Here is a 17,672-nt window from a genome sequence, read left to right on the forward strand (position 1 = left end):
ATCCAAAATTAACATGTCCTATTGTGCAACAACCTGTGATCTTCCATTGTATATAATAGAGGAAAAAAAAAGGGGGGGGGGGAACAAAACCAACATCAATTAATGCAGTCTTACTGTAGAAAATGTAATGTTTTGTGAAAATTTAAAACAAAAGTCAGTAATGTGAGATCATTCTACCATTCAGTTTGAATTACAGTTCCAGTTAGACCATTACAGCCACTACACAAATGTGTGCCACTGATAGCAATGCACTCTTTATCCTCTGGGTGGACAGAACACCCATCCTTTTCACTCCTAAGGTGTCATTACACCTTAGACACTTTTCTCGATCCCTTGTCTTCCTGCTCTTACTGCATCCCAACAGTCAGCTTTCCTCTTCTCCTCTGTGCTGCTTGGATGTCCTGCTGGGACACTGGGAGCAATTCTCAGAGCAATTTTCTTGTGCCAGGTGTTACAACAGGCTCCAATTTCTGGGAAGAGCAAGCACACAGCAAATTTTGTGGCCATAGACCAGATCAGGCACTGTTGATTCACGAGTGGAGTGTAGCCTAGAAGGTTTAATTTTACAAATATAAAAAGCAGCAGAAAGCAGGGGCCCTGTAAAAGGAACCGCAGTGCCAGAAATAGTGGTAACAAAATATAAAAGTATTGCTTTTCCTTGATTTGTTTTACTAGTGAAACATTACTCTTTTAGTGGAGCTCATGACCTATGAGCTATGATGCTATCTATGCCTATTTGATCCTATTTTATTCTTCTGTTCTTGTTTTTCTTTTTTTTCTTTTTTTCCTCAAAAGCAAAATAAAATGCTTATTGTGTCTCTTCTATATTTTCTTGAAAGCCACTGATTGATTCAATGCATGCATATCATTTTTCTCTTTTCAATTTAGCCAAATATGCTGAGGAATCCTGCTCAGTTCTGATGTCTTCTGTGTTTGAACCCTGTCACCGTGAAGTCAGTCCCATTCCCTATGTGAAGAACTGCCACTTTGATGTTTGCTCTTGCTCCAATGGCAAGGATTGTTTGTGCTCTGCTATTGCTAATTATGCAACAGCCTGTGCTAGGAAAAATGTTTTGGTCCAGTGGAGAGAGCCCAACTTGTGCCGTAAGTGAAATGCTCCTAAAAATTACTTGCTTTCCTTTTCTTGGAGGAATTTCTTGGTTATGTTGAATGATAAATCTAGAATGAGATGATTTCTGCACTTTGCCAAATATTTCTTATGGAAATTGTTGGGAGAGTACATCTTTCCTCCAGTCCAACAATGATACAGGAACTGTTCGCAAAAACTGTTCAGCAGTGGGGGAGAAGCAGTCATCTGAGAAGCCTCAGAATTTTGACTGGATTTCCATTTTCAGCTGCATTTAAGTTTCAGCTACTCATCTGAAAACTTTTTGCATGTCCCAGGGTGGGAATCTCCAAGAGATTTGTAGTAATGTATGAATTGCTTTTCTGGTACCTTTGAGGCTCGGGCTTCCCTGGCTCCTGACCTCGTCAGTGACTCCTGACCATAGCAGAAGTTGAGGGTATGGAGGAAGCAGAAAGGCAGGTACTCAGTCAGGTGGTGTCATAGAACATAACTGAAATTATAGATCAGTTTTTATCAGAAGGGACCTCTAGCAGTCTTCTGCTTACAACAGGGCTAATTTACAGCAGATTGCTTAGGGCCTTGCCTAGGCTAGTTTTGAATATGTCCAAGAACAGAGATCCTGCAACCACTCTGGCACCTGTCCCAGTGTTTGAAGAACTCCGTAGGAGTTTGATTACCACCCTGTCAGTGCAGAGGTCTGAGATCTATGTCAGATCTTATTTTCATGTACACCATTCAGCTAGTGGGTGAACATCAGTTTGCTGACCACACTTGAGCTCCTTTACTTCTTCACCCTGTAAATTCTAATATGATTTGGAAGCTGGTTCAAGATGACAGCCTGAAATTTGATTATCTGCCTGTGAATTGTATCACTGAGCACAACAAACAGCTTTGGCTGTGGCATTTTGTGTAGACATTTAACTCCTATGAGAATCAACAAGAGTTGAGTTTTGAATTCCCCTAAGGATTGTTTACAGCATCCCACCTGTAGTAAGAGGCAACCCTGGTTCAAAGGCTGGCAGTCTAAAAGATGAGATGTTACAGGAGGATAAAACAAAAATTCATATTGCAGATTTGAGGAAATGGGGTAACAAAATGTTTTTGCATAGATCAGTCCAGTGCAAGATTAATAGCCAAACTGCTAAGAAGCTGGAACAGAAGGAGCACACACTTTTTATTTATTGCTTGCCTTTCTGTTAGGTCAGTATGGTAGGAAAAAAAATCCATTGCAATGGAATTTTGATGGACACATACACACTTTTCCCCATAAATATTTGTGAAATGGATGTTTTTCCATTTTCCCGAGCAACTTTTCTATTAAGGAAAGAAGACAATTGAGAATTTTGGTGAGAAGCATGTAGGCTTGCAAGCTTTCCAGATCTGTTTCATACTTCCCAAACTGAGGCTGGGAAAAACATTTATAAACACAGTGTGTAGAAATTAGGAGGGAGAGGGAGGGGTAGATAGGGAAAAAGGTCATTGGTGTTCCATTTGATAGGATTTGTACCTGTAGGGTCAGTGGCTATAGCTTCTGCAGGCTGGATAGTATTTACTGTGAATGAGAACAAAACCAGTTTATATTAAACTGCTGCATGGTTTCATAATATTTTACCTAATTTATGTAAATGTCCAGATAGTGGAACAGTAATGTAATAAAAATCCTTTTAAAAATGTGCAGGTCTGGAGGCTGAAAGAAAGAGCAGCGATAATGCACCATCGTTCTTTCTGTAATTGAACAAGTCAATTTTCACAATTAATCTTTAATAGTGCAGTGCTGCTTCCTCTTCTCTGTGCATTACAGAGCACTTTATGCTCTCATAGAGTGACGATTTCCGTGATTGCAGATCCATCAGTCCCCATTAAATAATCCTGTTGCTCCAGAAATCTCCTGTCACATGAAGGAGAACATATCCTCTTTTAATGGGCTGGAGATATGAACGTGCAAGTTGCATAATTTGTGCTGATGGGGGTGCACTAAACATGTGCTCCATTTCTACATTGGTCAACTGAGATTCAGTTTTTTGGGAATGACTTGACAGAAATAGTTTGCTTGATTTGAAGTGGCAGGGAGGTAAGTCATTAGCAGGTCACAGAATTTCTGCTTCTTATCAAGCTAACAAACACATTCATCTCCCACGTCTCTGAAATGATTTTAGTTTGTTTGATTAAGAGCTGACTCCTGCCCTTGCAGCCTACTGTGAATAACCAGTAGAGCCAGTCCCTTTGTGGTGCGTGGAAGGAGCAGATAGGCCGTAACGTCAAGGTCTGTGAAGTTGATGCACATGCATGCCTCTTGTGTGTGTGTATATGTATGTGTGTCTACATATGTATGTATGTGTATAGTGTTTGGTGACAAAGGAGAAGCAATAAACAGTTCCGTAGATCTTTCTTCAGGTTTTAGGGACCTGTTGATCAGCCCACTATTTTTCCATATCTGGTGGGGGTAGGCTGGTTGCTTATTGTGTTTGCATGGCTTCTGTGAGAGGATTTGTCTGGTAGATCCAGGAGTGCTGGATCTGAGCTGCATTTGAGAATGACTGCATTGCATTGTGGGGCTCAGCATACCAGCTGGTGCAACTGTGTTAAGTCTGCCAGGGTGAGTCTTTGTGCAGAGCCTCAGACCTAGGTGTGACTGTTTTCTTCTTGCACTACCCAAGAAACTGGTAAGAACTTATGTTCCTTTCACTCTGGGTTGAAAGCCTGTCCACAAGAAGCTGTATGAACAACCTCACAAACAAATTTTCCAATGCTTTCCCACTATTTTGCATCTTATCCCTAGGACAGGCTGAGCTTTAGAGCACATCATTGAGCTGTTTTAGTTTTATAGCAGGCATCAGTAGAATGACTAGATGCACCTCGCCTTTTCCTCTCATTTTCCTGGCAATAAGGGGATCTTTTTTTTTTTTTTTTTCTTTCTTTTTTTTCAGTGATGGTGTTATTACAAAGTGTACAGACAGCAGGCCCCTCCCAGGTCAGTTGTCTTGCCCTTTTGCTGTTAAAAACAGATGTTGCTGAGAGGTGATGCAGTAGTGTATTGGGACTTGGAGTGTGAATGTAGCCTTAGGTATTTGAACCAGAAAAACCAGAGGATGTTTTAAGTGTTAGGAAGTGCATGGGCAGGTAAGATGAGTTACAAAGCTTTAGCTAAAAAAGGGATCCACTGTAAACATGTCCTTGTAGGCAGGGAGCGTTACCACTAACTTGCACATGCCTTTAGTAATGAAAGTTACTTTTAAAATGGTCTTCAGCCCTGAGCTGTGCCTATTCAGTATTTGATTTACTGCAGAGACTGTGTTCATGTAAGTTAGAAGCGCTGTTCAGTGAATAGCTGCCAAAGACTTCTATAACTGTGAGTGAACCTGTCATCTATTTATTTCTGAGTTAGGAGATATTTACTCTGCCTACTGTGTTGATAAGCACATATGCATTTCTAGGTTTTGTGTTGTGAAAGGAAGGTTAAATAGTTTGGACACAAGTCCCAAATTTGGGAGATCTCTGCTCTGAAGAAGGCTTCAAGTCACCTTGGATGCCTGTTGCCTGGATCCTCAAGTTAGGGGTTTACACTCCCATGTCTGGATTACAGGTACCTCCTTAGAAGTTTGGAGGGGATGTTGGTGCAACCACGCCTCTCTTCAGTAAATAGAAGCAATTCTTCATTTCAGAAGAATTTTGTGAATGTAAACATTAGACATTTGATAGCATGTTAATCTTGCTTTGTGATCTTCAGTGTTGGTTCAGCTATGCTAGCAGCTGTGTAAGGTTGCAGGGTTTTAGCCTTGCTATTATTTTTCTTTTACTGCCATTGCTGCTACAGTTCCTGGGGATTTGTGATCACAGAACAGGGGGGGCAGGGACTATTGTATCATTCTACAGGGATGACAGGAGGAAGAGCTGCCTTGGTTTGAAACCTCGATGTTGGTTTTTGCACAATACAAATGTGCCTACTTTTGTTTGCAGCTGCTTTTCTCACTCCACTGAACATCCTACCTCATAACCTTATGACCCTGGCCATTTGCTTTGGAAGGTTACTACAAACACGACAGGTTTTGTAAATCCTGGTTAATAGGAGGCTTGTGAAAGCCCATGGTAATACTAACTTGTTTTCTCATCTTTTGAAATGTGTTGTCATAGCTGCCACCTAGTGCTGATGCTGGTGTATGCAGAGGAGCTTCCCTCAAAATTAGTGCTGTAGAATTGAGTTAAACCTTTATATAAACAAATAATCCAGTATGCCTCCAAAGCCATAATGAGGTCCCCATAAAAATGAATTCATCATCAAAAACCATTAGTTTCCAAGGTTTGGCTCCACAATCAGTAAGTGACTTCGCTATTTGCACCTGTTTCCATAACCCCCCTGAGAGTTGTGTTGTGAGGCTTTAGACTGTTGTAGTACAAAGGCAGAGACATACATTTCTAATTATTTTGACCAAATTGTCCCTGACTATATTGAAAAGGAAGAGAAGTGTGAATGTGCACATGATATTCTTGTCATGCTCCTGACTTGTAGATGCAAATAATGACAAAAATTGGACAGAGCCTGTGTTTTTCATTCTGGATGAAATTTTGTGGTTGGAATTCCATTGCAGGGGTTGCAGTTGTCTCAACATTTATCGGCAACTGCACTTTGTAAAGTTTTGCTCGTTTACATAAGCAATGCCCTAGGCTTCACTATTATTACAGAGTTAAAGAAAGCCACTGTAATACAGGCCTCAATTGGTGAATAAATCGAGTAAATACATTTTAAATCCACAGCTTTACAGTCTGGGTTAGTCAGCTTTTCCTTTAGTTGGCTTTAGATCAAATTCCGATTTCCTTGGTGTGCACATCTTTCAACAGCAATGACCTGTCCTGAAGGCCAAATTTACCGGCAATGTGGGACGCCATGCAACCAGACCTGCAGATCTCTGTCCTACCCAGATGAGGACTGTGATGAATTCTGCATGGAAGGCTGCTACTGCCCCCCTGGGCACTACCTGGATGAGAGCAAGGAATGTGTACCAAAGTTCCAATGCTCTTGTTACTATGATGGTGAGATCTTCCAACCAGAGGATGTCTTTTCAGATCATTACACCATGTGGTAAGTGCAGTGTTCGTAACTTATCCCTACGTGCTGTGACTCAGAAATTTTTGGATAGTCTAACTGATTTTGTTCCTTAGTTCCTTTACCGCCGCTGAAACTAGATTAAAAGTGAACAAGATTTTGCCTCTAACAAACTAAATAAGTTTTGCTGTTTCATCCCTATCCATATTATTTCAAAAGCCACCTTAGTCAGAAAACAGGATATTAAGCCCTGTTCCATGAACAGTTCCCGACAGTTCAAAATGGAGTTTAATTACTGACCATAGTTACTTTGCAGGCTTTTAAAACGACACTTTAATGTACTACAATATATTTCTTAAATGTTAAAACCTAATTACCTCTACCAAAGAGATAAATATTAAAAAGCATTTCTAATTCTTAAATTGAGTAGCGGTACACTGAGAGTAGTAATGTAATTGCTGGGTGGCTCCCAATAAGCCCAGATTTGGGAACAGTGTCTTCTCCTTTTCTCTTCTACCACAGAAGTCATATGTTGCAGGCACTGAGTGGTCCCTTACCTCTCTCTGCAGTGGACCTGACTATTGTCTTGCTCAGTTTCATGCCTGTGCAGATGCATGAGATTCAGCAGGATGGGGACTAGCATAAAGCTGGGCTACCACACTAGTACTTCACTGTGATTATCTTAAGGAAGTTTGGCCTTTAACACTGGTAAATGTAGTGGATGGAGAGCAACAGATCAGTTAAATGAGAGGTGTAATTTTTGTGCTCTCACTGGTTCCTTGCAGGCCTGTCTGAAAACAACAGCATGAGTGAAAGCTAAATGTCACTTTGTTAAATATAAATCTGTTTGTTTTTCTTAGCTATTGTGAAAATGGTTTAATGCACTGCAGTACAAACAAAGCTCCTGGTGCCTTCCTGCCAGATGTTTTCGCTGATGAGAGGCCATCTGCCAGAAGTTAGTATGCATTAATTTTTTATTATTATTTATTGTTGCATTTCTTTTTCCTCTTTGGTCTCTTGGTAATTCAGGGTAGGGAAGAAGAATCAGAGATTGTAGTGCTGGTGCTGTTGTGAGTCTTCTTATTACTTTGTTGTTGTTATTATTATTTTTTTTTTTTGTTACAGAGAGAAACAAAATGTTTATATGGGATTATGCAGGGCTCATTTTGTCCCACCTCTCAAAATTATATTTAGCCAACCACCGTTTCTTAGCAGTTGTAGAGGTTAAGGGGTTCTTTGGTGATCTGAGGCCCCCAGTTGCTGTTTGAGGATTTTATGACATCACTAGCTAGCCAGATTTATACCTCTTGCTTCTGACTAGCAAGGTCTCCTTTCCAGTGCAGACAAAGCTTTTTTGTGGCCTGAATGTTAGACTGTTGCCATGCACCGAGTGTGCCTTCCGGCTTCGAGGCATCTCACCTTAAAACCTCCCAGAGACTGAAAACTGCCTTGCTGAGCTAGGCACTGTGTTGGAAAGCACCAGTGGTCTGTGATTTTCTCTGGTTCATCACTGCTACCTGGATAGAGTTTATGGGATTGTGATGAGAGAGCAGGGTCTGAGACTGGATCTCTAGTGCAATCTGGAGTCCAACTGTTTATTTCAATAGAATGGTATTTACCCTAGTGCAGATCCTTTTGCTTCTATGTTAGAATACATACTTTTGTGCTAGCCTAACTGAGGTCACCCCAGAAAAGGGGTCTGTTACCTTTACATTGTCATGAATATTAGTGTAGTGGTATTGTCCTATTGTATATTCAAGCTTAGTTTTCTAACACCAGTGTTGATCCATCCTTTAGAATAATACTTGCTAATAATACTTGAGTTCTAATAGCAATTTTTGTAAATTTATTTCTAAAAGTAAAAAGGAGCTTGACATGCAGATCACCTATGGAAACATTTATCTGTCCTGCAAACAACCCAAGAGCTGAAGGGCTGGAGTGTGCCAAGACTTGCCAGAACTATGACTTGGAGTGCATCAGCCATGGCTGCATATCTGGATGCCTATGTCCAAAAGGGATGGTAAGCAGGCTTAACTGCGCCAAATGGAAGCAGACCTTCTTTTTCGTGCCTCCATTATTTCCTATCAACAGTGTTCTTGTTAGATTGGAATTATGTGGTTATGAAGTATTCCACAGTGACTCTGTGGTTTATGGCTGGCTTAAAATATATATATTAGGACAGGTGCTCACTCCTTCTAACTAGTATACCTGCATAGAAGATGAAGTTTAGCTTGTAATAATTGATAATGAAATAGACAAAAAACATGTGTTTTTTTTTTCTTTAAGACAAATTTATTTTTCCTTCATCTGTCCTCCCAAATGCTTCCTCAGTCTTGCTGAACATCCCTAGTCGGAGAGAGAGAAGTACACAGAAATCCAAACCCAAATTACACACTCCACATCCAACCAAACCCTTCTCAGTGTCTCCTTGTCAAGTCTCTGCCTGTTCTTCTGCCTTCCTTTGCATTTTACCAAACTGAGAGCTCCCCATGAGAGGGAAGGTGGGACATTATGGTGGTTTTACTCGGGTGGGTGGCTGATCTCCACCACAACTGCTCTCTCATTCCCCCTCCTCAAAGAGGAATGGGGAGAAAATACGATGAAAAGGGCTCAAGGGTTGAGATAAGGACGAGGAGATTGCACAGTCATTATTGTGACGGGCAAAACAGACTCAGCATAGGGAGATAGTAAGATTTATTACCTTTTACTAACAAGTTAAAGAAGCGAGAAACAAAGGAAAGAAACCAAAAGCGCCTTCCCCCCCATCACCCTCTTCCACCTCCTCCCCCCGAGCGGCGCAGGGGAACGGGGGGAACGGGGATTATGGTCAGTCTGTAGCGCTTCTTCTCTGCTGCTCCTTCTCGGTCACTCTCGTCCCCTGTGCTATGGGGTCCCTCTCATGGGATTCTGTCCTTGCTGAACTGATCCGGTGTGGGCTTCCCACAGACAGCAGCTCTTCAAGAACTGCTCCAGATATGGGTCCGTACCATGGGGTCCATCCCTCAGGAGCAAACTGCTCCAACCTGGGTCCCCCACAGGCAGCAGCTCCTGCCAGGTCACCTGCTCCTGCGTGCGCTCCTCTCTACGGGCTGCAGCTCCATCCCGGAATCTGCTCCGGTAGGGGTCTTCCACAGGCCGCAGCCTCCATCAGTGCAGGTCCGCCTGCTCCACCATGGTACTCCATGGGCTGCAGGGGGACAGCCTGCTTCACCATGGTCCTCACCACAGGCCGCAGGGGACTTCTGCTCCGGCGCCTGGAGCACCTCTCCCCCTCCTTCTTCATTGACCTTGGCGCCTGCTAGGCTGTTCCTCACTCCTCTCACTCTCCCAGCTGCTGTGTGGCACAGCGTTTTTTTTTCCCCTTCTTAAATATGCCCTTACAGAGGTGCAAACAACATTGCTTATTGGCTTGGCTCTGGTCAGCAGTGGGGTCCTTACCTAACATGGGTTTTTTCTAGATTCTTCTCACAGAAGCCACCCCTATGGCTCCCTGCTACCAAAACCTTGCCACGTAAACCCACTACAGACATGGAACTTGCTAGGATGATACCAGAGGGTGTCTTGGAATTGCAGATAGTGTGCTGAACATGCTCTTTCCACTGGAAAGATGCTTTCTGGAATCCAGGGCTATGTCCCCCTGTAACCCTTAAATTTAATCGTTGTTTTAGTCATCTTCAAATTGAGCAAACAGTTATTTGTTAAGCCAGTGACTGCAAACTCAATATCAATATAGAGCCCTGATAAAAAGCAGACAGAGTAAAATAGAAAGCAGATTGCTGCTGTTTTTCTCTGAGCAACAGAAAAATAATCACTGTTCACTGCTGTACAACACTGTCTGGACAAGCAAAGAGTTGTGTCTAGGATGTCGCTTTGGGTTGGGAATTGGGTGCAGTCCTGAGAGTAACATGAAATAGGATAGAGGTGGAACATATGGTACACTCTTTAAGTAAAGGGCAATTTTGAGTCATCTGCCCAGGAAAACTATTGGGAAGAAGTTTGTGATGCTTGATGCATGAAATGCAGATGAAAATATCTGGTAGATACTGGAAAAAGAGAATTGAGGTTCCATCTTTATTTTGTTTGAGGGCTAAAATATTCTACAGTTGTTTACTACTTGTACTTGGAGACATGCTGGTACAATTTTTTGACTCAGAGGTGTATGCAGTAAAGCAAGAGGTTTTCAAATGCTGCAACCCAGACAGCCTAGATATTGCTTTATTTATTTATTTATTTATTTATTTATTTATTTTCTGCTCTCTTATACCTGCTCAGAGTTCAGGTTCAGATTAATATGTACTGAATATTACTGTTTGCAAATGAAGGTATGGGTTATTACTTCTAGAGCTGAGATGCATGTTTATATTTAGGCTTCAAGTCTAATGAAATGACTTTATGCAGTAATTAATTGTTTTTTAAATGGAATTTTAACCTTATGTGATAGTATATTTTTATGAAGGTTTGCTTTTATTCCTCTTCTGTAGAAGGTGTTTTTCTCCCTCAGAATTCCTTCCATTGTCTTACTAGAAACAAACCCCCAGAATTCTCATAATTTCTAGCATTAATGTTCATGTATTTTTTGGATATTCCTAACATACTTGTTTTGCTGATAAACACACATTTATGTAAATAGATACTACTCCAGAATAAGATGTCAGCTTCAGACAAAAACTCAAGCTTGTGAAGTGTCTTGTAGATCTGAACTAGAAAATATAGAAGATAACTCAAAATGGTGTGATAAGTAAATTTTCAGAAGTTTGGGAATAAGCTCCAGTATAAGTGGGTCCTTCTCTGCACATAAAAGTCAGAATTACCTCTTTTATTTGGTGAAGGGCTTTGGGATTTGGTTTCAGTTCCAGGATTTGGTAATAGTACACTTTATAAATATTCATGTAAAACAAATTATGGTAACTACTCAATAGAAAAAAGAAATCAACTTCCTAGTAATTCATCATCCTCTTTGTTATATCATTTCATATTTTTTTCAGTAGGTTGGAACTATTATTCAAACAATTGTTACAAAAAATTATTGCTAGGCAAAACAGTCCTTGATATTTTGGAATGAGAAACTCCAGTCGCTTCTGGAGTGGTGTGACATGCCACTGAATTCAACACGGTGGTTTGTCAGGCTTTTGATAGAAGAGTTGGGCCAGTTTTAAAAAACAAAACAAAAAACAAAAACAAACACCCAACTAGTAAAATAAGCTCTTTTGTCCACTAGGTGACAGTATGGTTCAATCTTCCAATAAGCTCAGTCTGTAATTACTTCTCACTTGCTTCCTGTCTGGCAGGAAATAAAAATAAAAAAGTTACTAGCATATAGAGTACTTTACTGTAACCATAGCAATGCAAAGGTAAAATCAAAGAAATCAAAGTTGGTGCTTTCTGATGAAATGTGGTTGTACTTTGCCGTGCCTTAGACTCTTGAAGGGTGCTTGTATGGGACATGCCAGCTTGTTTCCTCTTCATCACCAATAGGTACCTAATGGTTTAGTGCATTTTCCTGTTTTTTTTTTTTTTTTTTTCTTTTCATTCTGCAGGGAGCCTTTGTGCTCCCTGTTAGCAGTTGCCAAAGATTAAAGGATTTAGGGTGGTGACCAGCTGACCACCTTCTCCTTGCTATTGTCCCTCTCTGTACCTGTACTGAGGGAAAGCACTGCAAAGTCATGAAGTCTGTGTTTTCCAGACTTGCACCAGTAGAGCTGAGAAATAAAGGGACCAGGAAAAGGTATTACTATTTCTTTACCAGTCAATCTCCCTTGTTGGTATTCTGTAATCCTGTTTAATTTACAAGCACTCACAAACATGAAGCACATTTATAGGAATGTCTGTGAGCAACACCAGACTAGTGAACGTTTATGGGAATGAATATTTGCATACATTACCACCCTGGAAATACCTGTGCCATTTTACTATATATATATATATATATATATATTTTTTTTTTTTATGCTGTACAATAGCATATGAAAATCATGAATGATCTTCATTAGCCAAAGAATCAATCTTCCTTCTATAAAACAGGAAACACAATCAAAACTAGCTAGTTTACATAAATAATTTTCCAGTATGATTTGCAATTATACGTAGCAGCTAATATGTAATTGAGTGTAATGTTTTCCCTACATATATAGAGGTATTTACAGATCTGTTAGTTATCTGTCTTAAAGCAATCTATAGTCTAAAATCTTTATGCACAAATTGGCTTTCAATTTTGAATTACATATCTGAAAAATAATTAAAAAAATATAATCAAGGATTGTTCATGAATGAGATGCTCGAGTTGGCTAGATTTTAAATGAAAAATTTTCTGGGTTAGAAATTGCCAATCAATCAATCTATTATTTCTCCAATTGGAAAATGCAGTAGAAAATTAATTTCTTTCAACTGATTTTTGTTCCAGTTGAAAAAGAAGTTTTCCAGTTCATCCTGACTGGAACTTTTACATCATTTTGATTTCTTGAAAATAAAAATGTTCAATATGTCATGAAAAGTAATTCTTTTTTTCTGCCTTTGATTGTCTGGAGGGTGAGAAATTCTCCATACTTGTCAGTCTTTTGCAGAGCAGAAAAGATAAATCATAACATATGTGCAGAAGTGTGAGGAAAAATATGCTTTCACAGATTAGTTTACTGCACTCTGGGTTTTTCCCATTGGAAAATATTAATAAATATAGAAATGGAGTGTTAACCACCTTTCTGGGAGAAAAGAGGCGCAGAACATTCTGAAAGCACAAAATCTAGACACTCCAAAGCTGGAAAATGAAAAATTTTCAATTTCCAACAACTAAAGCAAAATTAATGTTTAAAATTTAAATGAAAAAATCTATTGTATTCTGATTGCTGAAATAACAGTATTTCTACCTATGATATGTTAGTTGAAAAAAAAAGAATAAAACTAAACAAACTTGGAAGTTTTTTTTTTTTCCTTCCAAACTGTTTTTACAGAAACTTACTAGAATGTTATTTTGATTTTCCTACTTGCTGTCTTGTATATTTTTCAGCTTAGGCTTGTCCAGTATGACGACATCACAATCTTAAAGGGGAGGTGGTAGCAGCTTTCTTGTATGTGCATCTGCCCAAGGATAATGCTTCATAAAACAAACATGAGAAGCAGACAGGAAACATAAGAAAGAAAATTCAAATCCCAAACCCCATGTTTTGAGTGGTCTATCCTAACATGTTTTTGACTTGTTTTTGTCTGCATAGGGTTGGTGACGAGCTCTTTCAGTTAAAATCTATCAGCTATTCGGTTCTAATCTGACCCACTACCTTTACATAATCCTTTACTCCTTCATACCTTTGGATGGCTTTCTGCTGAAGTTATCAGGCTTATTTATTTGGAGGAACAGAGTGAAAATACTCATTGAAATTGTACTGTCTAAAAGAGATTCAGATTCAGCCTCAGCAAGGCAGAGTTTAGGGAAGAAGAATTTTAATTTGATTGAGCAATCTGTAATATTATCTTTCTTTTTCAAGATCTGTCAAGGTTTAACAATTAGAAAGACAGTTAGGCCAAGGAAATGGTGGACATTTCTATTGGGTCTCCAACTAAGTGGGTAGCTTCATCAGCTAGTCAACCATTTGAAATCCCATGGATGCACTGTCAGGAGCATCATTGTCAGGTGGTGTGAACAGTAGCTCTACTAATTACAATCCCATATTTTTTCTTGTGTTTGCTACTTGTGTTCCCTATCACCTCGGGCACTCAGAAATGTTTGATCTCCTGTATTAAATGCTATCTATTAATGAATTGAGATAATTCCACAGAAAATCCAGCTGTTTGTGAATAATGCAACTGGCCTAGTAAGTACTGACTGCGTGGTACCGCGCTCAACACGCATGTAATCCAGCGTGGCACTGAGTTGCCAGATATGGATGTTGTGTCAATATGACCAGTAGGTTGTATGTTGTCATTGACAAAATCTTCATTCATTAAGTTTTGCAGCAAACATAAATGGTCAAATTCCACCCCGGGTATTGATGTCCGGCTTTTTAAATCCCACCTACTCGCTCTGCACTGTTTAGAAAACGTAGTCTTACCTCTTTGTGAACAAATTAACAGTTTTTGCACTGTAACTTCAGTGGTGGCCATATGTTTGTGATGGAAAAGTGGATATCATTCTGTTCAGTTTATCAGTTTAGGATAGGCTGTGGTGAGCTTCATGTAGATGTGTGAGGGAGCAAGTAGGAGAGGTCCTAATCTTCCTTTTACTAACTGCAAGTATAATCCCAGGTTCTGTTTCCAGAGGCTAGCGCTCAAGTCTATTGTGAACAGTGCTGCTGAACAGTGTGGAAAAATTCAGAAATGTAGCCATGAGTGAAGTCATGCATTACATTTTCCTGAATGCCACCAGGAAGGAAGGATTAAATGCCCTATGAAACACATGGTATTCTCTGGCCTGTTTTCTCCCTGTCCTTTGTGGAGATAAAGTCCAAGGTAGAGCTCCAGCTCTGTCATTGAAAAAATCATATATTTGTTTCCATCTTGATTCTACTGACATGAGTTTATTTGGCATAATATAGCTCCCTATAAGCCACAGAACTGCATATGAATGAATGGTCTCTGGTTGTGAAATCCTTTTGTTAGTAGTTCCCTGTGGCGCTTCTAGGCCCCCATAGGAAAAGACAGAGCTATTCTACTTTATTAACCTGGCATTCTGACTACATTGATCTCATTGGCCTGTATTTAATGGTAAAAAAGGAACAATTTTAGTGATTTTACAGAAAGAATTAAAAGTGGGAAGGTGATATTTTGTGACTTTTGAATGAGAAGGAGGGGAAGTGCTCTCCATTTCACTGTTCCGTGAAGCAAGAGCCAAACCTATCACTGGCTTTGCAGAACCACGCTCAAGTTAAAAACAGTATAGCCAGCCTTAATTTTGTTATATTCTCTAAAACTGAGTACCTTCAAAATAGAAAGGGAGTCGGGAGAGAGAAAGATAGATGGAGAGAGAGAGGTATAAAACCATTTTGTTTTGTTTGTTGTAAGTGGGACAAATTGTTTTTATACAAAAGGAAACTAAGCTTAGTAGGGCAAAACTGAAAAAGAAAGTTTTATAGCTCTTTCTCAGTGACAGAGCCTATGAAGGTGGAATAATGTCTATAATGGACTGATACTTACCTGGTCTTCCTGGTCTTGTGGATAGTAAGTAGGCATTTGAAAGAAATTGAGTGACTACTGTATATTTCAGAGGCAAATTGACAGAGAGTTTTTTTCGTTTTTTTTTTGGGGGGGTGTGGGAGTGTCTGTGACAACAGAATCTTTACTTGAATTTAGACCTTTTTGGCACCACTGCTTTTCATCTTCTCCTCTCTGTTTCCCTCTCAGCTGAGCCATGCATCTGACTGCTTTTCTGGTAGGCCACCCTTCAGTTAGTTTTGTGTGAGAAGCATGTGGTATTTACTTGGTCTGTGTATTCAGGTTAGCCTATTTTATTTTCACCAAATCATGGTTTTGGTCAATTTGGTCTTTTTCATCATGATCATAATCTATTTCCCCAGCTGGTGTTAGGCTCTTGAAACAAGCCTGTGATTTATGTATCCGTAGCTCTACTTTTGTTAATGGCAAAAAAAATATTAGCAATACCATATATTTCTTAACTCAGATAGTCTTGAACCATTTTGTTGATCCTTTCCTTTATCCATCTTTTCTTGTGTTTTTTCTTCTGAGTACTGGCACATACCATCAGGCCTGCATGCTGATGAACTGTGTGTTTTGCTTAGGTGCGACATGAGAACAAGTGTGTTGCTCCTGAGAGGTGCCCGTGTTTTCACAACGGAAGAGAATATGCCAAGGGAGAAACAGTGACTAATGACTGCAATACCTGGTGAGCCACTGGAACTGCATTTTTCTATGGAACACTTAATATATTTCTAAAATATATATAAAATAATTGTTTGCTTAATGGATCTTTTTTGTATGAAGTCAGGCTTTGTAGTGCAATAACAAACCTATTACACAGACCAACATGTTCCCTTTGCATGTGGCATAATGACCAGTGCAATGTCTGGTAAACTGTACCTGGTGCCTCACAAATAGGTAGCCCACGTAGAATCATAGAATCATTCAGGTTGGAAAAGACCTCTAAGATCATCTAGCTCAACCTTTAAACTAGTACTAAAGTTCACCACTAAACCATGTTACTAGGTTCTACATTACACATTTCTTGAAGACTTCCAGGGATGGTGACTCAACTACTTTCCTGGATAGCCTGTTCCAATGCCTCACAACCCTTTCAGTAAAGAAATTTCTTCTAATATCCAACTTAAACCTCCCCTGGTGAATCTTTGAGACCATTTCCCCTTATCTTATCACTTGGTGCTTGGGAGAAGAGACTGATCCCCACCTTGCTATAGCCTCCTTTAAAGTAATTGGAAAGAGTGATAAGGTCTCTCCTGAGCCTCCTTTTCTCTAGGCTAAACAATCCCAGCTCCCTCAGCTGCTCATCATAAGACTTGTTTTCTAGAGCCTTTACCACCTTTGTTGCCCTTCTCTGGACACGCTCCAGTACCTCGATGTCCTTCTTGTAGTGAGGGGCCCAAAACTGAACATGGTATTTGAGGTGCAGCCTTACCAGAGCCAAGTACAGACGGACAGTCACTTCCCTAGTCCTGCAGGTCAAACTATTTCTGATACAAGCCAGGATGCTGTTGGCCTTCTTGGCCACCTGAGCTGGCTCATATTCAGCCAGATATTGATCAATACCCCCAGGTCCCTTTCTGATGGGCAGCCTTCCAGCCATTCTTCCATCAACCCATAGCACTGCTTAGGGTTGTTGTGCCCTTAGTGCAGGACCCAGCACTTGGCCTTGTTGAACTTCGTACAGTTGGCCTCGGCCCATCAGTCCAGCCTATCGAGATCCTTCTGTATAGCCTTCCTGCACTCGAGCAGATCAACATTCCTGCCTAACTCAGTGTCATCTGCAAACTCACTGACAGTGCACTCGATCTCCTTGTCCAGACCATTGATAAAGATATTGATGAGAATTGGCCCCACCACTGAGCCCTGAGGGACACCACTAGTGACTGGCTTCCAACTCAGTTTAACTCTTTGGGTCTGGCCACCCGGCCAGTTTTTGACCCAACATAGTGTACAGAATCACGGAATCACCGAATGGCTGAGGTTGTGTTTCAGTTTGTGCCTGTTGCCTGTTGTCCTGTCACTGGGCACAACTGAAAAGAGACTAGCTCCATCGTCTTGACGCCCTTCCCTCAGATATTTGTACACATTGATGAGGTCTCCCCTCAGTCTTCACTTTTTAGGCTAAACAGGCCCAGTTCTCTCAGCCTGTCCTCGTACAACAGGCGTACACCCATCCAAGCCTTGAGAGGCCAGCTTCTTCAGGAGAATGCCATGGGAAATGGTGTCAGAAGCCTTACTGAAGTCTAGGTAGAGCAAATCCACAGCCTTTCCTTCATCCACTGAGTGCATCACCTTGTCCGAGAAGGAGATCAAGTTTGTCAGGGAGGACTTGCCTTTGATAAACCCATGCTGACTGGACGTGATCACCTGATTGTCCTGTAAGTGCTGCATGACACTCAAGAT

The 17,672-nt window shown here is 40.4% G+C and overlaps 1 protein-coding gene across 2 annotated transcripts in view; it reads left to right on the plus strand.

Moving 5' to 3' along the window:
• VWF (von Willebrand factor) overlaps nucleotides 1-17,672 on the plus strand; it is a 148,437-nt gene that overhangs the window by 41,793 nt on the left and 88,972 nt on the right. For both annotated transcript variants that reach the window (XM_040566017.1, XM_040566023.1), the window contains exons 15-19: nucleotides 889-1,104; nucleotides 5,924-6,164; nucleotides 6,989-7,083; nucleotides 7,988-8,148; nucleotides 15,851-15,954. In XM_040566017.1, coding sequence (XP_040421951.1) covers nucleotides 889-1,104; nucleotides 5,924-6,164; nucleotides 6,989-7,083; nucleotides 7,988-8,148; nucleotides 15,851-15,954 — 817 coding nt within the window. The remainder of the gene's footprint in view (nucleotides 1-888; nucleotides 1,105-5,923; nucleotides 6,165-6,988; nucleotides 7,084-7,987; nucleotides 8,149-15,850; nucleotides 15,955-17,672) is intronic.

Source organism: Cygnus olor, chromosome 1 (assembly GCF_009769625.2).
Source record: "Cygnus olor isolate bCygOlo1 chromosome 1, bCygOlo1.pri.v2, whole genome shotgun sequence".
NCBI classification, from domain to species: Eukaryota; Metazoa; Chordata; class Aves; order Anseriformes; family Anatidae; genus Cygnus; species Cygnus olor.